Source organism: Lontra canadensis, unplaced genomic scaffold (assembly GCF_010015895.1).
Source record: "Lontra canadensis isolate GAN:19392208 unplaced genomic scaffold, GSC_riverotter_1.0 scaffold86, whole genome shotgun sequence".
Taxonomy (NCBI): domain Eukaryota; kingdom Metazoa; phylum Chordata; class Mammalia; order Carnivora; family Mustelidae; genus Lontra; species Lontra canadensis.
Window position 1 is genome coordinate 7,520,643 of NW_022631080.1, and position 27,666 is coordinate 7,548,308.

The 27,666-nt window shown below is 38.7% G+C and overlaps 1 protein-coding gene across 1 annotated transcript; it reads right to left on the reverse strand.

The window, feature by feature from the left end:
* Nucleotides 1-24,644: 24,644 nt before the first annotated feature.
* LOC116882636 (ferritin light chain-like) lies at nucleotides 24,645-26,315 on the reverse strand. The gene has a single exon (XM_032883164.1). It carries the CDS (start codon nucleotides 26,155-26,157, stop codon nucleotides 25,603-25,605), a length of 555 nt encoding a protein of 184 aa, XP_032739055.1. The 5' UTR covers nucleotides 26,158-26,315; the 3' UTR covers nucleotides 24,645-25,602.
* Between the last annotated feature and the right edge of the window lie 1,351 nt (nucleotides 26,316-27,666).

The window sequence follows — 27,666 nt, forward strand, 5'->3', positions numbered from 1 at the left end:
GGACTAATATGAAATAAACAAGCAAAACAAGACCATAGACCTGTCACTTTGGCTTTATGAATAACAGAAGATACAAAGAAAGTAGGATTCTTGCTTAAATATTCTTTAACTCAACAGCTAAACTTCTGCCTCCTTTTCTTTCTCTGGGCCGGTTGCTTTTCTAATAATCAGTAATAATGTTATTGTACAAACCTAAAATACTTTAGACTTATGTAAATTGTCATTGGTAGAAATCAAAGCATGCCATATTGATCAACTTTGGCTCACATATCATCCCTGAATGGCAGGCAGAAGGCAGAATCTATGATCCTCCCTCAATTGAAAAGGAGCCTTCTGGAAGTAAATATTTGGGGCTGTGGCAGAAATTTGGGATCAAAACCAGGAACAAAAATACCGAGTTCCCAAGCCCCAAATTACTCTACTACTCTCTTCCCACACCTGAAATGTCAGCTGAGAAAAGAGGCAGAACGGAAATGAAACAAAAACACTTATTTGGGTTCTCATAATTGTAATCAGGAGCACAGATTTGCATGGCACCCTAAATTGTGTCCCACTAGGGAACAAAATCAGTTTTTCTTTAAGATTTTATTTGCTTATTTGACAGAGAGAGAGAGAGAGAGACAGCAAGAGAGGAAACACAGGCAGGGGGAGTGGGAGAGGGAGAAGCAGGCCTCCCCCCAAGCAGGGAGCCCAATACGGGGCTCAATCCCAGGACCCTGGGATCATGACCTGAGCCAAAGGCAGACACTTCACTGACTGAGCCACCCAGGAGCCCCCAAAGTCCGTTTCTAAAGACAAAAGGAAATGCTTGTATATGCTGCTTACAAAGAATTGTGAATGGTGTTGGTGGCGCTAAACTAATCTCAGCTAAACATAATTGGTTGCTAAGGCTATCACTAAGCAAATATCTGTTACTATAGCAAGTTGCAGATGTTTATGCAGAGTCCTTGGAATAGCTGCAGCTTGGCCCAGTGCTGAAGTTCCTGGTTCCACCTAGTGAGAATGAGCAGAAGGCCCACCACCTTAATGGCCTCCAAGCTTTATTTGAAAACACTGTTGACATAAGTGACTCCATTTTATTTCACCTGGTACATTATCCTGAAAAGGATGGAGGAGAAGACTGAAAAGGTAAGGCATGGCTCCCTTCCCCTCATCCTCCACCCAACCACCTCCTCTAACTTCAACCCAAGCAGCTGGTCTTTAACTTGTTTTATCTATTGAATTTCCATGTAAGATTTCATTTGCTAAAATGATTCTCAGGTTAAAAAAAAAATTGAAAACCCAAAACCAAATCATCCTAAGAAAATGAGGATTCTATTTTAAAATATAAACTTTCAGTAATATAATAATGCCTTCCACTTATATGATACTTCTACTTCTTTAAAGCCTTCTCACACACATTTCATTTGGCTAGAAGAACAAAGTTAATCAATAAAGGCAATCAATTAAGAGCACACATTCACAAATGTGTTAAGTCCAGTTAACATTTAATTATCCTTATTAATAAGAAATGAACCCTGTATGTGCATGCAAAATCCACACACAAACTAAAAACTTAATTAGAACAAGTAGTTTCTAACTTCTTTCTCACTAAACTTTGCCTGGAAGTCCTAAAAAGTATCCACAGTATCCAACCCCTCCTCAAAAAAAAAAAAAAAAAGAAAAGGCAATGTGTGTGGGTTTCATTTCCTGTCTCTCCTATAGGAGTGTGGTGGTGGAGAAATGAAATAAGAATCTTGGGAAAGCAGAAATTTTTAAACCCTCAAAAATGACTTTCCAGGGGCGCCTGGGTGGCTCAGTGGGCTAAGCCTCTGCCTTCGGCTTGGGTCATGATCTCAGGGTCCTAGGATCGAGCCCCGCCATCGGGCTCTCTGCTCAGCGGGGAGCCTGCTTCCTCCTCTCTCTCTGCCTACTTGTGATCTCACTCTCTGTCAAATAAATAAATAAAATCTTAAAAAAAAAAGACTTTCCAAAAACCAATTGCCAAACTTTGACATGATAAAGACATATTTTTTAAAAGTGACTTTGAAGTCTTTCAACAGGCAAATATGAAAAGATCAACAAGAGCATGGCTTAACTTTGGGCCATTACTGCAACCAAGAGAAGAGGCAGGCCATAAGAGAGCAGACTAACAATTGATTCCACTTTGATTGCATAGTTACAGTTAACAACCATCAACCATTGCCCTGGCATAACTGTTTCTAGCACCCTCTTTCACTTTCACAAGTGTCCTGATTTGGATAATAAATTCTATAGTTATCCTATCCATGAAAAAAATGGTGCTAAGCACAAATGACCAAAAGTGAGGGCATTTCCTACATGTTTTCTATTTCTCCTTCCCCAAAAGATGCTCAAACTAACATCTTGCATGACCTAAATTACAGATATAATGAGACTTCCGCTCCTCTTATTCATTTCCGCCATTGATTTGCAGTCCTGTGAGCTTGTTAGAATTATTCAAAATACTGATGCCTTAGAAACACCTCAGTACAACTAAATCAGTGTTGCTAGAGGTTGGGCCTAGTCACTGATACTCTCTCAAATCTTCCCGGATAATTCTAATGTGCAACCAGGGTTGAGAACCACTAATTCTAACAGATATCAAGCAATTATTTGTATTGTAATACAATAAGGCACCTGGTAATCTGAGTGATGTTTGAAACTTACTATCTCCTTGGGGAAGAAGGATACCCCTGCCTACTACCCTTAACCAAGGACCACAGCTTACTTCCCTTGGCTCCGTACTCTGGGTGGCCAAAGGTCCTGCTCATTCTTGTTATTCTCTGTGAACACAAGAATAAATCATTCCACTTTTTCCTCTGAAATTTTCAATGCCCATAGTGACAGTACAACAAAGCTTGAATTGTATAAGCCCAATTGAAGAGCTGTTTTGCCCTGAGATAAAGCCTCTTGAAATAATAAGTGACAAAATCATTTGAAGGGACCTTCAAGATGGCCACTAATTATTTGATGGTAGCTCTGACATTCTGAAAGTTTAGCGACTGAAGCTAGGTGGCAGTCCTGCTTAGGCAATTAAAGGAGACGCCATTAAGACAATTACAAAGCTCCACACAGAAGAAAACTCAAAAGAAGTTATGATGTAACACCAGCATGGGATCAAGAGGGCAACAAATTTGCTAACATCGTGCCTTTAAATATAATCTTCCTTATCAAAGTTGGAGAGTTTCCCTAAAATTATGACAACTCTTGAGTTTTCTGGATGCTTCTCAATATTCTTCATAACTCCTTCACTTTCCAGTTTTCTAAAGATTGCTGCTATCACCACCCCTCATCTATAAACGGGCACTAGCTAATTATTTATTTTCTATAAAATGAAATAATATGAAGGGAATATGGAGAATATTGAGAAACATTTAAAATAGTAATGTACATTACAAATAGCCGAAAAGTAGGCAAAGGTGATTCTTTTAAAAGAACATTACCTATATGTCTATAAGGATGTTTACCAAAATATGAATAGCATTTATCTCTAGGCGGGAGGGACTGTGGAGATTTTTATGTTCTGTCTTGTTCAACTTGTTTTATAATAACCCTATTTCCTCTTATTCTAAAATTTCACTATTTTTATGAGAGTTGTAATGTCCCTTAACTTACTAACGTCCATTAGTGATTAGATAATTAGCAGATCGTGACTGTTTTCTGTCATGTTTATTCTCAGCCCAAGGCCTGCTTTACTTTAATTGATGGGTCCCCTAATTAGAGTTGTTAATGGATGATGCCAGTGTGTGTTCATCCCAGACAATCAATAGATCGTGCTTGTACTCACTCTAATTGGGAAAGCTACCCAGAAGTTGATGTTTTTCTTTGTTTGCTCTTGTGTTGGGGACTACCCAGTATGAGGCTAGGGTATACTGAGTTGTGTAAATTTTATATATCCTAAAGTGTTTAACAAAGTATTTTTCAGAGCATATGTAATTTTAGAAATTAAAAGATAAATTGCTACATCAGAACTAAGATATCCAAAATATTTTGTGATTCTTCTAACCACATGTTTGTTTAGTTATTTGAGTTAAGCACAGTACATTGAGAAGAACAGTTGGGAATACAATTGACAGTAACAGTTGAGTAGCCCAATGCTTGATCAACCCTTCTCAAAAATGATGCTTTGATGTGTAACCAGATGTTGAGTGGGATTTTCCTGCTACACTTGCATTACAGCTAAGGCCCAAGTTTGATGATAGAAGATTATTTAGTACCCTCCTCTAAGTTCATTAAGCCATCTGTGGTTGGGGCTAGCCACACCCCTGCAAGAAATATAAACCAGAGATTAAAAAAAAAAAAACAGACACTACATTTCCCACTCTACCTCATCCCTTTCCTAGGCAATATAAAAAGAAAACTGGGGGAAGAGCCCATGGGCTTTTAGTAAAGTAAGCTGTTTTGACCCTTCACCATTACCATACACCATTTCTCTGGGTTGGGGGAGCATGCTTCCTGCATTCGTTTTTCAAAGATGGGGGCTTTAAGAGACTCATAAAGTTATGGATGTTTTCACTCTCTCCTTGGATGTCTCCCTAGTCAGAAGACTTGTTAAACTGTCCCTGTACTATGGGGGGAGGGAAACAAGAATTGGGAGATGGCAAGGGGGAGGACTACCAAATAGAGACTATCAAGAAGGAAAAAACCCCATTTATGTTCATGTTTCCTGAGAGGTATAAAAGATGCATTCCACGTGGACAGAAAGAAGATGCAACTGGGAGTTCTAATCCTGCTCTACAACTACAGCATGGGAGGAGAGAGGCTTAGCCATCAGAAGAATGTGTTGTGGCAGTACCAACTTGAAGATCTAAGAACTATCTAGAATGTAGCCCAGAGACAAGAGATAAAATCTATAAAAGAAAGATTAAAAGACAAGAGGGAAAATAACCATTTAAAGAGATCATGGATGAGATTTTTTTAAAAAGATTTTATTTATCTATTTGACAAACAGAGATCACAAGTAGGCAGAGAGGCAGGCAGAGAGAGAGAGGAAAGCAGGCTCCCTGCTAAGCAGAGAGCCTGATACGGGGCTCGATCCCAGGACCCTGAAATCATGACCTGAGCTGAAGGCAGAGGCTTAACCCACTGAGCCACCCAGGTGCCCCATGGATGAGATTTTTCCAAAATTGTTGACAGACACTAAATCTCATTATGAAATCTTAATAAATCCCAAACAAGATAAACAAGAGGAAATTCACATCTTAATATATCTTAAAGAAACTATGGATTAACAAAGAGAAAATATCAAAATCAGACTATCAAAAAGAGAAAAGACTAATAATCACTAATAAAGGAATGGCTATTAGATCATTAGCCACAATTGAAGACAGAAGATGGTAGAATAATATCTTTAATATTCTGAGATTAAATAACTGTCAACTTAGAATTTTGTGCCCACAGAAACTATATTTCAAGGTTGAAAATAAAGTAGAAAACTTTTTTTAGAAAAAAATTACAAGTTCTTTATCAATCGATCCTTATTAAAGTAAATTCTAAAGGACTATCATTAAAGCAAAAAATAATCTCAGATGTAAGATCTAAAATGCAAGAAGGAAAGATAATGAATAAAATCCAAATTGAGTATATGAAATAATATAACAAGTGAATATACAGATAATAATATCTAATACTTAAGCACATAAGGAAACTGAGAAAGAGGAGTTCGTTTGATGACATAGATGTAGTCAACATACAGTCATGATCATGATCATAACAGAAAACTAAAGACAAAAGAGACCTTCTCTAACCTGATAAAGGACATCTATGAATATTGATAGCAATTATTATACTTAATGGTGACAAAATGAAAGGATTACCATTAAGATCAGAAAAAAAGATAAGGAAGACTTCTATTACCACTTCTAGTCAACATTGTATGGGACATCATAGCCAGTGCAAGAAAAACAAGAAAGAAATTTAATGTATAAGAAGTAAAAAGGAGGAAAAGCTGTTATTATGGTAGCTGATGTGATTATCTGTATAGAAAATCTGACAGAATTTATAACTTATTAGAGTTAAGAAGAGTTTAGCAGGTTTCCTGAATTTAATAAAAAAGTATGAGTCCATTGCATTTTTATAAACAATCAGCAATCTGTTAGAAAACGTATCTCCTCTGCTTCTTGAGTTTTATTAGTAATTTTATTGCTTCGTTTCTGTATTTTAGATTTGCAGTCTACCATTTGCTTTAGTGTGAAGTTACTGCCTACTGCCTGTTCACTTGCCATGGAGTCTCCATTCACTTTTGAGAAAACTGATTTTAGTTTCATCAGGAAGATTTCAAAGGAATGTATGTCCTGAATTCTTGTGTGTATCTGAAAATATTAATCTGTTTGTTCTATACTTGAACAACATTTTAGATGTTTGTAATAGTCTTAGGATTCTTTTTTCCTTAGACGTTTATAAGCATTACCGTACTTACTGTTTTCTAGGGTTGAATATTATTGTGTAAGAATCAGAAGTCAACCTGAATTTTCCCCTTGTAGATGGGTTTATCTTTTTTTTTTTTTTTAAGATTTATTTAGGACAGAGAGAGGTAACACAGGTGAGCAGGGGAAGGGGCAGAGGGAGAGAAAGAATCTCAAGCAGACTCCCTGCAGAGCATAGAGCACAATGTGGGGCTTGATCCCATGACCCTGAGATCATGACCTGAGCTGAAATCAAGAGTCAGATGCCCAACCGACTGTTTTAAGGCCAAAAGGACACCCTCTTTATTTCTGAGGTCTAAAAATATTTGCTGAGATAGGTTTTGTTCTTGCTCACTCTATCAGCTAAGGTCCAGTCATTAAAAGAGACTTCATGCTAAGTATTTCAACAGAGGGAATTTAATACGGGAAAATCTTCACAGATGTGAAAGAACTGAAAGAACAAAAGGAGAACACGGGGAGGGGGGACACAGAGATAATATCTGCAGGAAATAGCTATCCTTTGGAAGACTAGGAAAACAAAGGGAAGTGATGATCTGAACCTAGAACCTTAGAGAAGGGGACTCCAATCCCCAAGGAAAGGCAGCTGCCTGGCTGGTGCTGTCACTCAAGGAGTTTGAAGAGATCAGGCAGAGCTGAATCTCAGACCTCTGAAGATTATGCACTTCTGACTGCTGCTGTTATCTTGAAGGAGCTAGATCAGTCAGTTATGGGAATGCCAAAAGAATCTGGAAACACGAACCAGCGAAGTACCTTTGTTGGGTCTGCGCGAAGGGGGAGTATCACGCAAACAAAAGGAAAGATGTTCCCTAGTCCTGCCCCCTATTGACAGAGGCTATCAAGGAACAAGCTGGCAAATGAAAAATGTAATTTGCAGAGTCTCGGCCCCAGCATCACCAAAGTGGAATAGAGTAGGGAATGTTTGGAGCTGCGGGACTAATAACCGGCATGCTCATTACATGTCAAATTTTCCTGGGATACAGTATGCCATTCCCCTCTGTATATACAGAGCTCCTTTGGTTTCAGCAATGTTTTCTTAATTTATATTTGTGATCTTTTTTTTCCCATTCCACTATTTGTTCCTTAGGTTTTCTTCTTGTGGGCTACAGACTGGTGAAAAGAAACCACGTCATGCACATACTGTTTGGCTAAATTAATTCCCAGTTTGTTATGCATAGCGTGTGTAAATCTAGCAGGATATGGAAAGTGGCTACACAGTGCAGCATGGCTTTGCACACCTTTTGAGGTCACCACCACCGCCACCACAAATGCTAAGCCCTTAACAGGAAACACAGGTGCCATTGTCACTATCTGCACAGCGTAGGGCCTTGCTGCTTCGAAGAAGCTGAATTTCTTGTTTGTAATCCAGGATGACACTCTGGGAAAATTCCCATAATGTCACAGACATAGTCTTACTTTCCTCATTCCCAGCCCATTTTAGAACCACGAATCCCTTCTCCTGGGGTCTGAGAAAAGAAATCCAAACAATAAAACCCAAAATATAGTGAAGGTAAAAAAATCACATAGTGACTAGTTTTAAGAGTCTTTCCTTTCTTGTTCTATTTACAGCTTTTGACTAAAAAACTTTCCCCAAATCCTTACCTTTAAAAGTTTCTGGAGTGGGGTGCCTGGGTGGCTCAGGGGGTCAAGGCCTCTGCCTTCAGCTCAGGTCATGGTCCTGGGGTCCTGGGATCGAGCCCCACGTCGGGCTCTCTGCTCCGCGGGGAGCCTGCTTCCCTTCCTCTCTCTCTGCCTGCCTCTCTGCCTGCTTGTGATCTCTGTCAAATAAATAAATAAAATCTTTTTAAAAAAAAGTTTCTGGAGTGACTAGCACATAAAGTTCAGTTGAAAGATATTTTATTTGTGTGAAGCGTAACCTTTAGTTAGCACAGAAACCAAAAATTAGATGTGGAAATTGCATTTCGTTTTAGGGTGATTGCTCTCCTGCGGAGTGATGAGTGTGGTGGGTGGATCCGTGAGCTCTCACTGCTAGTCGGGCACCGCTATTCCTCACCCTGATACAGTCATCTTTTGCAAATTGCTCTTCCAAATGGCAAGCTTCATCTGCAATTAGACACTTTACTAGAGACATTATCTAAGTAACAAACGGAAAGATTCTAAGCTTAAAGAGAGTGGGGGAGGATGATCTCTACATCAACCACAGAAAGCTGTAATGAATGAGTTTATTTACCTGACCAGTGCCTGCGAAGACAGGAAGAATACTTATGTTCTCTTGACCTCAATCTCTTCTGGTGACACTTTAGATCTAGCCCCATCAGTTTATGTTTTTAATTACTTCCGTTTTACTCTTCCTTCCCTTTGCTTACATTTTTAGTTCTACCCGGTATTAAAAATATTTATATCCTACCTCCCATAAGCTGCCAAAATCATTACAATCAAACTTCTTGAAAAAAAACTATTCTCCTAACCTGCTCATTGTTTATCCCCTTCACATGTGGATTCCAGTTTTGCAGCCCCACACAAACCACTCACCAAAGTCACAGATGACTTGCTAATTGTCAATCTCATTGCTGTCTCCTTTCCCCATGCCTCTTCATCTTTATCTTTTCATCTTGTTCTCTTTCGGTCTCTCTCTTCTCCTGACTTTTATGATACAGAGCTTCTTTGTTCCACTTCTGGATGCCCCTTCTCTGTCTTCTGCACTGATTTTATTCCTCTTTTTGCTCTTAAAGAGTTTCTAAGACTTGTCATTCTCACTCCTGCACCTTGATGAGTTCATCAATGTCTGTTCTTTCATCTTACCAAACCTAAGCCTCAACTCATTTATTTCCTGAAGCTCTATTCCTCTGTTCACAACTTCCGGATGGACGTCACTCCTGGGATAATTCAACAACATCTCAAACTCAACGGATCCAAAGGTAAATTCATTATGTTCTCTCTTGAATTATCTCCTTTCCCAAAGGCTGGAAGCCTGTTCTTTGTTCCTCACTATATCCAATCAATTAGGAAATCTGTGGCTCTCTGCTTTTGCCACATTTGCATCCATCCCTTATACTCCAATTTTTTTTAACTTCTTCTCCATTTGCTTTTTTAAAAATTTGAGTATAGCTGACACACAATGTTACATTAATTTCATGTGTACAAATTAGTAATTTGACAAGTTTATGTATTATGCTATGCTCACCACCAAGTGTAGCTACCATCTGTCCTATTATATTGCTATTACAATATCATTGACTGTACTCCTCATGCTGTGCCTTTTTTCCCATGACTTATTCATTCCATAACTGGAGGCCTGTATCTCCCACTCCCCTCCACCAACTCCCCACCTACGCCCCTCTGGTAACATTAGTGTGTTCTCTGTATTTATAGGTCTGATTCTGATCCTACTTTTCCTTTATTATTATTATTATTTTTTTTTTAGATTCCAAAGCTGTAGTACTCAAAGCAGTATAATCCAGGCACAAAAACAAAACAAAACAAGAAAACCTCACATAGATCAACAAAAGAGAACAGAGAGCCCAAAGACAAACTTACACTTATAAGGTCAATTAACCTGGACAAAGTATATACAATGGGGGGGGAAAGACAGCCTTTTCAGTAAATGGTGCTAGGAAAACTGGACAGTTATATATAAAAGAATGAAATTGGACTACTTTCTAACACCCTACACTCCATTCTTAACACTACTGTCCTTACTCCCAATCCTCACAATCACTCATGTTGTCTTTTGTAATATGCTTTTAATTTCTCTTCCCCATCCTTCTTTTCTCATTCCAATCCATCATATTCAGCAAGGTCAAATTAATTTCCAAAACTAGAGCAATGGTCATTTGCTTGTTCAGAAGCCTCCAATAGCTCCCTAGTTCCTTCTCAATTAAGTGCAAATTTATTATCCCTACATTCAGGCACCATTGTGATACATTCCCAACCTATCTATGCTTGGCTTTCCCCCCTCTACTCCTACTATAAACAAGAAAACTGAAATACTTGTTGTTCCCTATACTTGTCCCTAGATTCTCTATGCCTTTGCTCATACCACTTCCCTCATCTCTACTTGTAAAATCCTAATCATTATTCAATATCATTTAGGATGCCTTCTCTTCTAGCTTCTCTTATAAAGACTTGGTTTGAAACTTTTTCCAAGACCCAATCTGAAACTTCAATTATGTCAGTTGTTACATCTTGCATCTAATTACAGTTTTCTGCGAACTTGTTTTCTCCCCTTACTCAGACTGGAACCTCCATTTTTTAATTGGATAATATATTGGATAATATATCTATGCTCCACAGATCATTTTTTTGGCCTTTTTACTATTATGTGCCCTTCTTCCACCAACATCAGTGTTTTTTGGAATTGCCAGGCCAGCACCTGGCAATTCCAACTCTCTTCGTCAGAGAGTTGCCTTCCGGCTTTTAGAGCTGCTTTGCCCACCAGGTCAGACAGCTAGTGCTGGGAGTCTCCATCCTCCCCCTCTACCCTGAGGTGGGTAGTTATTAACCAATGGATATAGATCATAGGATTATGAAAGCACAGCTGTCAGACCTCAAAATGATGCAACTTAGAAAGCTAGCTCACACTAAGAATTCCCTGCAGGATCAGGCTGAAGGTGGTCCCTGTGTGATCTTTGCTGAGATCCTACCCTGCTTGCCTTCTTTTCCTTCCCTGCTCCCTAACCCATCGGCCCACCTCTTACGGTGCTGCCAGGAAGCCCTGGCTAAGACAAGTAACATTTTCGAGTACCTACCACATGCCAGGAACCATGCTAAATGTGCATGTAAATAATTGCATTTCAATTTAACCCTCACAACCACTCTGAGACTTAAGTACTATTATTCTTCTGAATTAACAGGTGAGGAAACTAAAGTTCAAGAAGTTACTTTTTCAAGGCTATATGGCTAGCCTGTGACAGTATCAGAAATACAAATAAGGATTCAGAAGCAGCTCAGTCAATCATTTTGCTATGCTCCTTCCAAAACTGCTCAATGGAAGGTATATATCTAAAGTGGATCCCCATGATTCCTCCCTCCTGGTATTCACACACATATCAATCCCTTCTCCTTCAGTGTGCACAGGACCTAGTGATTTGCCTCTAATAAATACAATATGGCATAAGTGATGAGATGATACTTCCGTGATTAGTTATTTTAGACTATGACTTCCCACTTGCTAACAGAACTTCTTCCTGGTTTTGATGAAGCATGCTTTCATGCTGGGGAGGCCCGTATGGCGAGGAATTCAGGATGGCCTCCATCAAGAGCCAGCAGGGAACTGAGGCCTTCCGTCCAAACTCCTGCAAGAAACTGCATCTTGCTGACAAGCACAAGAGTGAGCTTGGAAGTGAATCGTTTTCCAGTGAGACTACAGCAACAGTCTACATCTTTTTTTTTTTTTAAGATTTTATTTATTTGACAGAGAGAGACGTAGCGAGAGAGGGAACACAAGCAGAGGGAGTGGGAGAGGGAGAAACAGGCTTCTTGCCAAGCAAGGAGCCTGATGCAGGACTCAATCCCAGGACCCTGGGATCATGACCTGAGCCAAAGGCAGACACTTAAGGACTGAGCCACGCAGGCGCCCCGGCAGTCTACATCTTGATTGCAGTTCAGGAGAGATCCTGAGCTAGAGGGCTCAGCTAAGCTGTGCCTGGATTTCTGACTCCCAGAAACTGGGAAAAATGTTTTAAAAACCTGATGCCCGGAAAGCAGAAAAGGAGTCAGTCTTACTATTCTGTGTAACAATTGCAATTCCCCGCTCAGCAACTCACCGAAGGAAATGCTAACCGATAATCTATCACCTCAGGTGATTTTACAGTCCAGTAAACTTAGCTATGGGGCAAAGCTTAGGGCAGTGGCAATAAACTGCCTGAAAAGCATTACCTTTCCAGGGTGATTGGTACTTGGTATCCTTAGAACCAAGTAAACAGCAAATAAATTATGACTGAGGATTGGGTAAAGAATTTTTTTTTAAAGATTTTATTTATTTATTTGACAGACAGAGATCACAAGTAGATGGAGAGGCAGGCAGAGAGAGAGAGAGGGAAGCAGGCTCCCTGCTGAGCAGAGAGCCCGATGCGGGACTCTATCCCAGGACCCTGAGATCATGACCTGAGCCGAAGGCAGCAGCTTAACCCACTGAGCCACCCAGGCGCCCTGGGTAAAGAATTTTTTAAAGCATCCACAATAAGTGGTTTGGTGCTTGCTTCGATCAATTAATCCATCAAGAAGGGGCAATGCAAATCAGGCACCAGCTGGCTTATTGCACAATGATAAGCAAAGATATGTTCAGCGTCTCCCAGTCAACATCATGTTTCCCAACATGTGCCTGTCTCTGCCCCTGCATCTCCACCCACATATAGCACAGCTGTCATGGAAATGGATATCGGCCAAGGATGCTTTCTCCAACTCTTTTTATTCCTCTTGTTGCCATGGGATGACAGATTAAAATGCAGAAAAGACAGAAGTAAAATTTAAAAATATGCAGCCCTCGGGGTGTCTGGGTGGCTCAGTGGGTTCAGCCTCTACTTTCAGCTCAGGTCATGATCTCAGAGTCCCGGGATCGAGCCCCACACCAGGCTCTCTGCTCAGCAGGGAGCCTGCTTCCCCCTCTCTCTCTGCCTGTCTCTCTGCCTACTTGTGATCTCTCTTTCTCTGTCAAATAAATAAGTAGAATCTTTAAAAAAAGATGCAGCCCTCCAACTTTCACAGCAAGAAGAGGTAATACAATGGAACGGACAACATTTAGGCACAGCCAGCCACGATGATAGCAGCAGTAGAAATAGTCCAGAACATAAAGGCAATTGCATAATGACCCACGGGGAAAAATACACACCTTTTCCATCTTTTTCTTTATCCTTTAAGTGGCTGACAACAACTGTCCTGATTTGTCTGAGATTATTCTCATTTTAGCACTGAATGTCCTGTGTCCCAGGAAACAGCTCAGTTACTGGCAAGCCAGAATGGTTGGTCACCCCTAGCAACAACCATTAATTCCCAAAGGGCTCTGTTCCCACTGACATTTGCTTTTTAATTGGGAGGGGGGTCAATATAAAACAATTTTCTTCAACTTTCTCTGTGAAAGCTATAAATATTCTATTGGCAGGGCCTATTTTTTAAGGTGGTTCTACAAATTCTATTTCTTCCACTAAAGACTGATAAAGACGATGGAAAGATTTTACTGATCTAACTCAGGTGAAGTATTGGAGCTGAAAGGTGGGGGTGAGATAGGGGAGTGGGTTTGGGAGACAGAAAACTGCCAAAAATATGGACTAAGCACACATTTAAATTATCAGTATATTATTAATTGATGGAATCATTTGGTGGATACAAAGGCACAACTTAATTATGTTGGTAATCACTTTTCATCCCTAGAAACCTGTGCCTTACAAACTGCAAATTTTACAGTCAGAAGATGTTTCAGATATAGTGCAATTCAAAACGCGACTGTTTAGATAGCCTTCAGGGAAGCCTCAACTTGCATTGGGCAGTCTGTTACTAACACTGGTTTGGGTAGATCTAAACAGGTGTTATATGATCAAAGGGTTCCTTGGTCATGTAACTTAAGTAAATATCAAGGTAAGCAATATCAAACAAGCTTCTTGATGGCAGAAGTTTTCTAGGCAATATATATATATATATATATACACACACACACACATTAGAATCACCTGGGGAACTTTTAAAAACCACAGATGATTGGGCCCCACCCAGACCTAGAGAATAAGAAAAAAAAAATCACTCTCTGGATAGTTCTGATGTTCACCTGATTAGGAATCAGTGGCTAATGCATACTGTGCATCTACAAGAGTAAGAAAATATGTGCAATATCGGCTGTCACAACAGTTTTCTAGCCACATCTCCTCAGGCAAGGGAAACAAAAGCAAAAATAGACTATTGGCACTATACCAAAATAAAAAGCTTTTGCGCAGCAGAGGAAACCACCAACAAAATGAAAAGGAAATCTACTGACTAGAAGATATTTAAAAATGATATTTATGAGAAGAGATTAATGTAAAAAATATATAAAGAACTTATAGTTCAACGCCAAGAAAAACAAATCATCTGATTTAAAATGGGGAGAGGACCTGAATAGACCTTTTTCCAAAGAAGACATACAGATGGCCAACAGACATAAGGAAACTGCTCAACATCACTCATTATCAGAGAAATGCAAATCAAAACCATAATGAGATCTCACCTTATACCTGTCAGAATTGCTAGAATCAAAAAGACAAGAAATATCAAGTGTTGGCAAGGATGTAGAGAAAAGGGAACCCTCGTGCACTGTTGGTAGGAATGTAAATTGGTGCAGCCATCATAAAAAACAGTATAGAGGTTCTTCTAAAAATTAAAAATAGAAATACCATGTGATCCAGTAATTCTACTACTGGGCATGTATCCAAAGAAAATAAAAACACTAATTTGAAAAGCTTTATGAACCTCTGTTATTATAGTACTATTCACAATAAAGAAGATATGGAATCAATGCAAGTGTCCATTGATAGATGAATGAATACAGAAAATGTGATATATATATATACACACACACAAACACATATCTATCTATATATATATATAAATTATACATATATATTAATATATAATTAAATATTACTTGGCCATAAAAAAGGAAAAGATCTTCCCATTTACAACAACATAGATGAAGCTAGAGTACTATGCTAAGTGAAATAAGTTAGAGAAAGATATCATATGTTTCACTTATATGTGGAATCTAAAAAACAAATGAACGAACAAACAAAAAAGCAGAAATAGACTCTTAAATATAGAGAACAGACCGCTTGTTGCCAGAGGGGTGGGGGGTAGGGGGGTAAACAAAATAGGTAAAGAGGAGTGGGGGGAATAGGCTTCTAGTTATGGAATAAGTAAGTCATGGGGATAAAGGGTACACCATAAGTAATAGTGACAGTAATGGTGACAGATGTAACTACACTCACGGAGAGCATAGTGTAACATACAGAGTTGTTGAACCACTCCACTACATTGTACACCTGAAACTAATGTAACACTGTGTGTCAACTATACTTCAATGAAAATAAAAATGACAATAAAAACAGAAAAAATCTGCACTATATTCTACCTTTATTTAATCACACACACACACACACAGTTATATACCTATGTTCTTTCTTACCCCTCTCTGCCTCCTTCTGTCCCTCCATCTCCCCCTCCCTCCTTTTCTTTTTCCTTCCTCTCTTTCTTTCCATTTTGGTCTTGGGAAACACTGATTTATATTTTGATTATTCTAAAAAGAGAAAATGGAAAATTATAATATCTGTAAATAGAACTTGATTTATTTAAAAACAGATTACATTACATGTTATTTAACTCTTTAATATGAAAATTTAAAAACATACAGGAAAGTAAGAACAGTAGTATAATGAACTCCCTTACACCATTACAATGTTTCAACAGTTATCAACACATGGCCATCATGATTCACATATATTCTAAACCACTTCTCCCCTCTCTCCACCACCAGAGTTTTTTTTAAAGCAAATCTCAGATAATCATATTATTTTATTCATAAATATCTCAAAATGGATCTCTAAAAAGTAAGAATTCTTTTTAATATAATTGCAATATCACTATCATTAAAAATTAACAATAATTCTTTAATACTATTAAATATTCAGTCAGTATGCGAACTTAGAAGTTAACTTAAGAGCAATTGGTACCTTAGTGACAATAAGTTTTCCTAACTCAGAACATAGTTTTTTTAATTTTTTCATGTGTGTTTTTGTGTATTTCAGAAGTGTCTTATAATTTTTCCCATATAGGTTTTAGACTTTTAAAAATAAGTTTCCACCTAGGAATTATATTTTATTTGTTTTGGATTATTCTCTGCTCTTTTCATTTATTTTTCTTTTTTTATTTGAGTAGTTAATACACATTACATTAATTTCAGGTGATACAGGCTTCCAGTTATTCTTTGCTGTTTTAAATGGGTCTTCACATCCATTATATTTTCTAGCATGTTACCATTGGTATATTTCAAGATGATTAATTTTAATCAACTTTATTAAGGTATAATTTATATGCAACAAAATGCACAGATTTTAAGTGTATAGTTCAATGAGTTTTAATAAACTATATACCCATTTAAAGAAAGGTATATATCCATTTACCACCAATCAAAATATTGATTTTTATATGTTGATTTTATAATCTGCTAATTTGCTAAATTGTTTTTTTAATAAATACTTTAAAAGTTCTTCCTAGTTTTTGGCCAGTCATTTCAAAAGGCATCATATTCCAATTTGTTTTTTTGGTTTTACTTCTCACTCTATCTCATCATGCCACAAAAGATTTTCCAGTCAATGCTGTTATAGGAACAGATTTAATGTCAAATTTTGACTGCTCACAGAGATTTAAATTGTTTTTACAGGCATAAAGAAACATGATCCTCTTTGCAACAAGTGTCGTGCTAAATACAATACAATGCTAATAATAATTGGAATGTGAGCTGACTCAAGAATAGAAATCTGGTTCATTAATATTTGCTTCAGAGAAATAGGCGCAAATGTTCTTCTCAAGTCTCAGTGTGTCCATGACCTGGATGTTTAGATGAATAAATCCGTAGTTGATTCCAGTACTAAGGCTGTCATTACTCAGAGAATTCCAAGTGACCACCATCTGGAAAAATGTGTTTACCAAGCCCCAGCTGTTGTACTTATGAATATTTAGAAGTTACGGTGGCTGGTAATTGTCTCAGTGGCCCCCCTAAATGTGACAATTTATTTGAAAGTTGAAAGGCAGCCAACTCACTTGCTGGGTGAGAGCAGAGTAAGAACAGCAGTTTTGCATGGGAGTCAGAGCTTTCGCCCAGAGCCATCAATACCATAAGTGTAGACTGTTATCTAGGGGCAAGGTGGGGGATGGGCAGAAGAGGGAGGCATACTGGTTAGAGGGTAAAAGTAGAAAATAATGGGGCTTTCCAGAACTTCCTAGAGCCAATAGACTATAACACATGAGTTATTCCTTCATTTTTGTCTTCGTTTGTGGTTGTGAAAATGCAGACCCCGAGCAAAGGTTTGGGTATAAGTAGTTTATTGGGAGAAAAGTGTGATCTCCGGAAGCAAAGTGAAGGAAGGAAGGAAAGGGTTACTGCTGTGGGCAGCCCAGTCTCCATCTCACTGAGTACTTCCTGAGATACTTTGTAAAACATGCTTCAGAATTGTCCTACTGAGAGCTGAGGACACTGAGATATTTATATGCTAACTTCCATCCCTTATCAGTTCAAGGTCACTGTGAGGAAAGGGATGAGAGTTAACACTGGGCACTTCTCCACTCTCCCACATACAGACCAAGTGTACTCCCATGGCCGGAGTGCCCTTTGGCAAGGGGTTGTATGGGAACAATTTACAAACAATTTCCAGGGTAGATGAAGAGGACGTGGGTGCTCTTATTCTATATTGCTTGTGATTGTTTTTTATGTGTCAGTTTCATTCACTAACAGGAACAGAAACTCTGAATGCATGGGCCAAAGCTTGTATTTGTATTGCTTCCTCCATAAATTCTGGCTAGCTCCTTGCTACTGCAAAATTAAATCCACTAAGTCCACCATGATGACCTAGGGCTTGCCCAGATGTTCTCTCCAGACTTCTCTCTGTGGCCCACTTTCTCATTTCAGGCACTTCAGTTATTCCATTTACCTCAAGTGCCTAGAATATCTTTTATTCCCTTGTCAACACCTATCATCTTTCAAGATGAGCTAAGTAACTCTTCTTTCACAAAAGTGTTCCAGGTTCCACCCAAGTAGAGTAATCTTGTCCTCTTTTGCAAACTACTACCTGACTCTCACCTCTACTACACAATTTATCACATTGTACTGAAGCTCTATTTTTATGTGTTAGTCTTGACTACCAGAATGTGAGCTCACTGAGAAAGGAAACCGTATCATACATTTCTTTATCTGCAGCACTTAGTTCAGTGCCTGGTATAGAGCAAATGCTTAACAAATATTTTTTGAATGAGTAAATGAACATGACCAATAAATACTACCTGATTATGTGAAACAAGAGGTTGGATATACCTGCTTTGGACACTTCTGATAATACCGCTCAAATACTTATAGTTTGAGTAGAGCATATTCCCCCAGAACAGGGTGTCATTGTCCTTCAGGCAAAGATGACCAAAAACACATCTATAGTGCTTGCACAAAAATAGACACACAGGTCAGTGGAACAGCATAGAGAACCCAGAAATAAACTGACACTTACATGGTCAATTAATCTATGACAGGAGGCAAGAATATGCAACAGGGAAAAGACGGTCTCTTCAATAAATGGCGCTGAGAAAACTGGACAGCTACATGTAAAAGAATGAAACTGGGCCACTTTTTTAAAACCATACACAAAAATAAATTCAAAATGAACTGAAGACCTAAATGTGAGACCTGAAGCTTAAAACTCCTAAAAGAAAATATAAACAGTAGTCTCTTTGATGTTGGCCTTGGCAACATATTCGTGGATATGTCTCCTGAGACAAGAGAGAACGAAAGCAAAAATAAACTACTGGGACTACACCAAAATAAAAGGCTTTTGCACAGCAAAGGAAACGATCAGCAAAACGACAAGTCAGTCTACTGAATGAGGGAAGGTGACTGCAAATGATAAATCTGCTAATGGGTTAATATCGAAAATATATAAAGAACTTAAATAACTCAACACCAAAAAAGAGAGAATAATCCAGCTTAAAAACGTGCAGAAGACCTGAATGGACATTTTTCCAGAGAAGACATACAGATGGCCAACAGACACACGAAAAGTTGCTCACATTACTAGTCATCAGGGAAATGTCTATAAATCAGAAACACAATAAGATATCACTTTACACCTGTCAGAATGATGAGACTCAAAAAGACAGGATGTAAGTGTTGGCAAGGATGTGGAGAGAAAGGAACCCCTGTTGACTGTTGTGAACCCCCATGCACAATGCAAGTTGGTGCAACCAATGTGGAAGACAGTATGGAAGTTCCTCAAAACATTAAGAATAGAAAGACCATGGGAAAAAAAAAAAAGAAAGACCATGGAAACACTAGTTTGAAAAGCTATATGCACCGCTATGTTCATTGCAGCACTGTTTACAATTGCCAAGATATGGAAACAACCTAAGTGCCCATCTACAGATGGATGGAAAAAGATGTGGTATATACCCCCCCACACACACACTGAAATATTACTCATTCATAAAAAGAACAAGATCTTGCCATTTAGAACAACAGGTGAACCTAGAGGGCATTATCCTAAGTGAAATAAGTCAGACAGAGAAGACAAATACCATAGGATTTCACTGTAGAACTTAAAAAACAAAACAAAGAAAAACAGAAACACCCATAAATAGAGAAGAAACTGAGGGTTGCCAAAGGAGAAGGAGGTGAGGGATGCACAAAATAGGTCCAGGGGCTTAAGAGGTACAAAATTCCAGTTATAAAATAAGTAAGTCACAGGAGTGAAACGTACAGCATAGGGAATATAGTCAATAATTTAGTAACAGTGTTGTATCATGATGGGTGGCAACTATACCTATTGTGGTGGGCAGTGAATAACTTATGGAATTATTGAATCGCTAGTGCACCTGAATCAAATACGACGTATATCAATTATACTTAAAAAAATAAATTCTAAAAAATCAAAAAACACACCCATAATTAAACAAAGCAGAATTTTACTTATTGCAGAAAGAGAACACACATCATGAGGGACTTTGGGGTATCTCAACAAGGGTATGTTTGAAAGAGACTATGATAAGATTTGGGCTTTTGATAGATGATTTTGGGAGGGACAAAGGAAGCAGAGATTTGCTCTAGATTAGATGCTGTCAGAAAGCATGGGCAATGCTATTACTGGGTATTTTGTGAAGGTCTGGTCACTGATTTTGTCTGTGCTTAGACAAAATTATGAAATGACCTCCTCATTTTGTTTCATTTTATCATGATTGCAGAGTAACTGTATCTGAGTTCGGTATTCTGTGAGATTGTTGATGTCCCACAGAACAAAATGGGCTGGCTATGAACATCATTTGACAGGCTTATAATAATACTGGGGTCTAGTTATAAACCTCCGGTAAGTTTAGAACATCAGAGAATGCTCTTTGTAATGAGTGGAAAGGAAGGCCCAAAAGAAAGGTTCTAAGTACAGGAGCTGTTAGTATTCACAAGTGTGGAATGAGAATTGAAAAGAAGGGAATAAAAAGGAAAATCAAACTGAATCTTCCATCCTGCTCTATGACATTTCAGATTGATGGGAGTTTTAAATCCTGAAGTTCTGTGTAGTACTAAAGGCATATAATAGAAGCAAGAAAGAATTTTTTCACCGGAGAAGCAAGTAGCCCAGATTCTCCTTGGAAGACAAAAAAAAAAAAAAAACCCTATAAGGTCTAAAAAATTAAAATACTCAATCCAGCAGCACTATCATTTGTGTAGTGATAAAATGATAAGATTTCCTTTTCCTCGCCTCTCTGTTCTGGCCACTCTTTTAAAAAAAAAAGTTGTTGACATCCTTTTTGGGGATGAGAGATAAGAAATATGTAAGTATATAATTTACATTCAGGAAGAAAAATTTTGGAATTTTCCGGTAGTTAAATTGTTTATGAAGCCCTGTGACTAGAAATTTAAGTTCACAGGGTCATCTGAAAGCTATTACAGATTTATTCAACAAATTACTTTTGAGCACTCAGTATAAGTTAGGTACTATGCTATATGCAGTAGTTAAAGGACTAAATTATCTGTGATTGACTTTTGTGGGACAATTTAACTAGATACAATTTCAAACTTACAGAAACATTGTAACATCAGTTTACCCTTCATACAGACTCCCAGATTTCTTTCTTAACTATATGCAACATGGAGAAAGTGGACCCAGCCACCCCTAAATACTTTATAGTGTGTGTTTTCTACAAGGAAAAACATTCTGCCTCTTAACTACCGTGCAATTACTCAAATCAGGAAATTTAATGTCGGTATAATACCATATCAAAAGAAAATATTATTCATTTTTTTTTCTCGCCTACACAGATCCAACCCAGGCTCATGCATTTCATTGTTAATGCTTTGTAGTTCTTTACCCGGGGACAATTCCTCAGTCTTTCTCTGCCTTTCTTGACCTTCACGCTTTTGAGAATTACAGATAAGTTGTTTTGTAGAACACGCCTCCATTCGGATCTTTCTGATGTTCTCTCATTATTAGACTCAAGGTATGAATTTTTAGCAGGTGTCTGTGCTTGATTCTAAATCCCAGCGTAATCACCTCTACCCACATCTCCCACACTTCAACTGGACACCTTGTGCAGGTGGGAGTCTCTGAGGTCTCCTGGTGAAATGTAGACTTATCTCTGTTTCTTCTTATGATCCCTAATTTAACCATCAGAATTGCAAAAATCCTGAGGAAGATGTCTGCTTCCTAAAGAATTTATACTTAGCTGAAACCTTTTATTAATTCAAAACTCTTTCCTAATGTGTTGCCCCCTGACCCCATCAAATTCCCCATGTATTAGTGCCCGCTTCATTATTACTGTGAGGATTAAATTATTCATCAAGGTAGATAAATGGCTTAGGGAGATAAATAACATGACATGAATGTAGTAAAAATGTTTTCCTCTTCAAAATAAGTAGCATTTTTAGCCCAACCCTTTAAGAGTATACATCTCTGTGGACAGAAACAGTCAACTGCACAGTTTCCCCCCAAACTAGAGTTTTCAACAGGCCCTAGAATAAAGAAGTTCAAGGCCTCAGTGAAGCCTGGGGTTTTGACGGAGCCTACTCAGCCTCTGCTCCCTCGTGCTGAATATCCAAAGCTACCATGAAGTGGAAGGAGGAGGATGTGTGGGTGAAGAGTGGGCAGACGACTCCCAAGAACTGGAAACTATGCCAAGTGTAGCAGCCAGCAGCTAATTAGTTTCAGCTCTGAGATGACCCCTTTGTGCGGCTTGTCCTTCCTGAGGGAAAGGTTAAAATGCTGCCATGCCTGTTTTTAGCAGCATGGTAATTAAAACAACGAATCCCAGGTCCTCAATAAGGTGGCTTCACTTATCTGGCTGAAGAGAGAATGGTCGTCCTTCGTGTTTTCCCCCTTCCTACTCATTGAACGTCGCACCCAAGAAATGAGAAAGTTCCTACATTTTACTTCTACACATAGGGCCTACTTAGAGAGAGGAATGACATTAAGGAAGATTCTAGAATCTGCAGTTGTCTATTTTTCTAAAACTGAGAAGCAAACTTGAGATGTTGCTATCATAGCTCTTTACGAAGCTCTTTGGTTTACAAAGTCAGCGGATAAGGATAGCTAATAATTATTGTGTATTTAGCATGTGCTGAGCCACATCGTAGAGATTTTATTCTCTGTTTCTTAATCTTCCCTAAAATCTATGAGTCGGATAGTACTGTCCTTATCATAATCCTGTCCAGTTTGTCAGATGAGGAAGCTGGGACCAAGAAAGGTGAAGAGACTAGACTATGATGAGTGAGAGTACAGGCAGGATTTGAACACCGGCAGTCTGGCCCAGAGCCCATTGGTCAACCACCATGCTACCTGTATTTCAGATCCCAACTTGCCTTTAATCTAGTGGGTATCATAACACAACTAAGAGAAGATGAATCCTTGCCAAAGGAGTGGATCAGGCTCATCAGGAAAGATTTCACAGAAGGCAAATTTAAACAAGGCTGAAAGGTAGACTGAGTTTGATTTGGTGAAGAGGGTTATGAAGGACCTACCAGGGAAGGGGAGCTACATGAAAACTCTAAGTACTAAGACAAGAAACTGAACACTTTAGATCTGGCAGAGCGTGCCTGCAGCCATTCTCAGAAGACCTTTATCTCCTAGGCCTCATACTTCTTCTTCTTCTTCTTCTTCTTGAAGATGTTATTTATTTATTTGAGAGAGAAAGAAAGAGAGAGAGGGCACGAGCTGGGTGGGGGGAGAAGGGGCAGAGGGAGAGGGACAAGCAAACCCCCCACCCCGGGATCATGACCTGAGCCAAAGGCAGATGCTTAACCGACTGAGCCACCCACACCCCCCTGATATAAGGAATTTTGTCATAGCCTATAGGAATCATTTATTATAACTCTGTGCAAGTATGTGCGTGCGCGCGTGCACACACACACACACACACACACACACACACACACACACACAGTGTGGTTAGCCATAAAGGAAATCACTGTGGGACCTGTTTCCAAATTAATCTGTAGAGTTTTAATGTTATCCGCTCTTCATTTTTCCACAAATAAACTTGCCAAGAACCTTGTTATTTTTAAAAGCAAAACTAATATGTTGTCCATATGTCTTTGTATCATTTATTGTCTGCCCTGCAAGTTGCTATTTTCCAAGAATTATGTGACGACCAAAGATAATTTCAGCCTATTTGGGAGACTTCATAAAGCTTCCTCTTATGGCCTCATTCTTGACATTGAAGGACACTAATAAGTGTCATTACTAATAAGTAATGACAAATATAATGTGATTATTTGGAAATAAATGTTTATATCTTTCTTCCTAAATAATCTACCTCAGATTATAGTCATTCAATTGATTTCACAATATTAGGTGATTTTTTTTCATTCTGATTAATGTGTTTAGTTTGATCACTAATTTGAAAATAATTTTAAGTGTATATTTTAAGTACAGAGATCCAAGCTTTAATTCAAATCTGAAAAATGTTAACTGCTTCCTTATATCTCTTACTGCCAACTACAAGCAAATGGGCAAAATTCTTTTCTTCAGGAATAACTTTTCCAGTATATTCTTTTTTATTATCAAAAAGCTGCATGAAAACAGGAAGATAAGGCTTTCTCCTTAACTGAGCAGAAAAATTGTCCCAATCTCTGTAAAATATTCTTCGTATGCCTCTTACCCTCGTAAGATAAAAGAAATGATAGTATGCCTTTGGTCTTCCTGCTCCAGGAAGGAAAGGTGCTGTAGGAAAAGAATTGATTTTTTTCACTTCTGTGGTTTGAGAACAAGTTATAATTCCAGGTTTGCAAAGTGCAAGGAAAATAATACACAATTATTATACTGGTATCTGTGGGACACAAATGTACAGATTTCACAGAAAAGAACTCACCAGAAAAATGAAGAACATTTTAAAAAGAATGCCACATTTTACTGCTTCTCTTTCTTTTGGCTTCTGGAATTTAACCTCCATCTGACCCACCTCCATTCTAATCACTTGGGCTCTGTTAGTGTTTCCTTAAAGTTATCTTCTCTTTTCTCTGAAATGAACTGCAGAGCCATTTTTTAATCAGCATATTTAAAGTTTATTTATCTATTTATACACAACCTTGTTCTAAAAAGGGCTTAAGATGGCTTAAAAGGATCCATAACATACACCAAGAAATTAGTAACAGCAGAATCAGAGATGAAGCCTGTGTAAAAATGCTTATACAATCCTATTTTTTTACTCTGGGTGGACCACAAATTTCACTCTAGGCTTTCTCACAGGCAGTCAGAAAAGGAAACTTAATTAGTTACATCATTTACAGTGTCCATAAAACAAAAACAAACCAATTACCCAAGCGAAGAACTCTTATTCCTAATACTAAGACCAGAAAGAAATTTCTCCTGAGAGGCTTCCTAAAGAGGTCAGTACATGATGTAATAATCAGTGTTCTCAGTAGCAACCTAATTGGAGCCACAAAGATGAATTTCGCAGGGCTTTTTCTTATTATATTCAATATACCAGATGGCATCACAGCAACTTAAAAACCAGGAAAATTGATTTTATCATGAGTTTGAGGGTTGGGGGTGGGCACAAGATGATATGGGCAAGGTACTCAGCTATCTCCTCTGCTAGGCAAAATCAAAGGTGAATTTTAAAACAATAAAGCTTAGTCTAGTACCGAGAAGGGTTTCAGAGAAATTCTAAAACCTCTAAAATTGTATGCATCTTATGAATAGATAAGTTCATTTTTCTTGACACAGAAAACATAGATCCTCAACGTACACAGACAATTCACAAAAGTTAGGTACATTTTCTTTAGAAAATCTAGAGAATTAAACATACTACAAATCCTCCATCCTGTTCTGCATATCCCCCCACCTCCTGCAGCCTAGCTTTTTTCCCCCCTCAGCACAAAGAACCTTTTTTGTTTCTATTTGATCTCACAACTTGGACAAGGGTTTCATCATGGTTAAAAAGTTGCCTCCTGGCTGGAGAAAGAGGCTCCAGCAGAAATCTTGACACCAGGGAAGGCAGGTGGATGGGTTGCTCAAAGGCTGCTGGGCACCGGAGTCTCCTCATCAGACTTCAAGGTGAGCTTTCCAAAGAGATACTCACTCAGCCCCCCCTGGGGGTTGGCCAGCCTGCGGAGGTTGGTTAGGTGGTCACCCATCCTCTTGATGAGCTTCATCTCCTCTTCCAGGAAGTGGCTCTCCAGAAAATCACAGAGACGAGGATCTGCGCTGGCAGCACCCAGGGCATGCAGATCCAGAAGGGCCTGGTTCAGGCTCTTCTCCAAGACCATCGCGGCTTCCATCGCATCCACACTGCTAAGCCACTCATCTTTGGACAGCTTCTGCTCATCCGGGAGGACGGGGAAGTTGCTCCACTGGTTTGGCATCTTCAAGAAGCACTGGGCACCTTCCTGCTTCTTCTCAGCCAACTCTTGGAAGAAGCGGCCCATGCCCTTCAGAGCTACATCGTTACCTTCAAAATAAAAGCACAGAGAGAGGTAGGTGGAGGAGGCCTGCAGATGCAGGTTGACCAGGTGCTGGAGTGCGGCCTCCACCTTGGCAGAAAAATTCTGGCAGATATGGTTGCTCATGGTTGGTGTGCAGTGAGGAGCTAAGCACAGAACGTGATGTTTGCTGGTCCCAGAAATTGAAGTCTGGGATAGCCAACAAGATGATTCCACCAGAAGTTGCTCATGGAAGGGAGGGGCTTGAGGGTGGTGAGAGGTCGGCAGGGATACGAGGAGGTGGAGAAGGGGCGGGAGCACCCAGTCTGTTCAATCTAAGACACAGTTCTAGGGGGTCACTGTGTGCACTCTGAGTTTAGCTTTTGATAAGAATTGAATTCTTATTTCTTTCCTAATTATAAGAAACAAGTCTTTATCTCTCATTTTGCCCCAGTTCTTCCCTTAATTCCAAGATGAGGTAAGAAGGTCCGTGGTTAGAACATTAAATATTGATAGTTAAGCTCCTCCAAAATTCATTTCTTCATTTGTGATTTGAAACTCCTTTGTTTCTTATTTTAGAATCTATAGGAATATATTGTTTCCTGTTACTAATCCCTCATTAAAAGGGTGACTGTTAGTTCCAGTTTGCCCTGAGCAGTCTTGTCTTTGTGTAATTAATAGTGTTACCTAATAAAAAAATAAATAGTGCCCCCTTTCACACTCAAAAGCATTCTTGTTTGGAATATACATTACATGGTCATCTTACTTATTAAGAAGTTCAAGATCCACACTGTAGAATGAGAAATGGAGAGAGCTTGCAAGACATTGAGTTGGGACATAATTCATTTCCATTCTATTAATTGATCACACACTAAGAATCCCATTAAATTTTCTACTATTCAGCCTTCATTTTTTTTTCATGTGTTGATGCATTTGTTCCTTTTAATAGAAGTTCAGCTGAATACTATTTATGTGCTGGGTGTCTTGTTGGTTACTGGGGCTTCTTGTGATTACCCAGATACTCCACCATTAACTGAAACATGTCATGTGAAAGGGCACTAAAGGTGAAAATGCAGACTTATGAATCCTACCGGAATAGAAAATAACCCATATAGGAAGAGTTAGCTATTCTCAGTCAGAAGATGAGGGCAGAACTAGATGTTCTCATAGGGTCTCTTCCAGGTTTGTGATTTCATGCTTAGCCTTTTATTTTCCTAAATACCACTTGCCTAAGGCTGTTTCACTATTAGAACACTTTCATGTGTTTTCTATCAAACAGGAAGGCATATTCTGTTCAGAGTAAACAATATTTGAACCCAGAGAAGAGAGTTTTGCTCTAAACCTTGGACCCACTTCTAAATGAAAATAAAAATTCATTCTTTTGAAGTTACTTTCAAATTTTATTTTCTATGTTGCTGGAAACCAACATTTTAAAATTTCAAAAAGAGTTCTGCAGTCCCTGTTCACTGCTTAAGCTAAAATATGAGCACATATCCTGTATCTACATACAGGATATATTGTAAAATTTTTTTCATGGAGGGTTGTTGTCCAAAAATGTTCTCATGTTGCGTTTGAAGTTTGCAAAAACTGTTAGAATTCCGGAATAGCACATTTTTCAATCCTGGAGGGAACTGGGTAAAACAGCAGTAGTTCTGC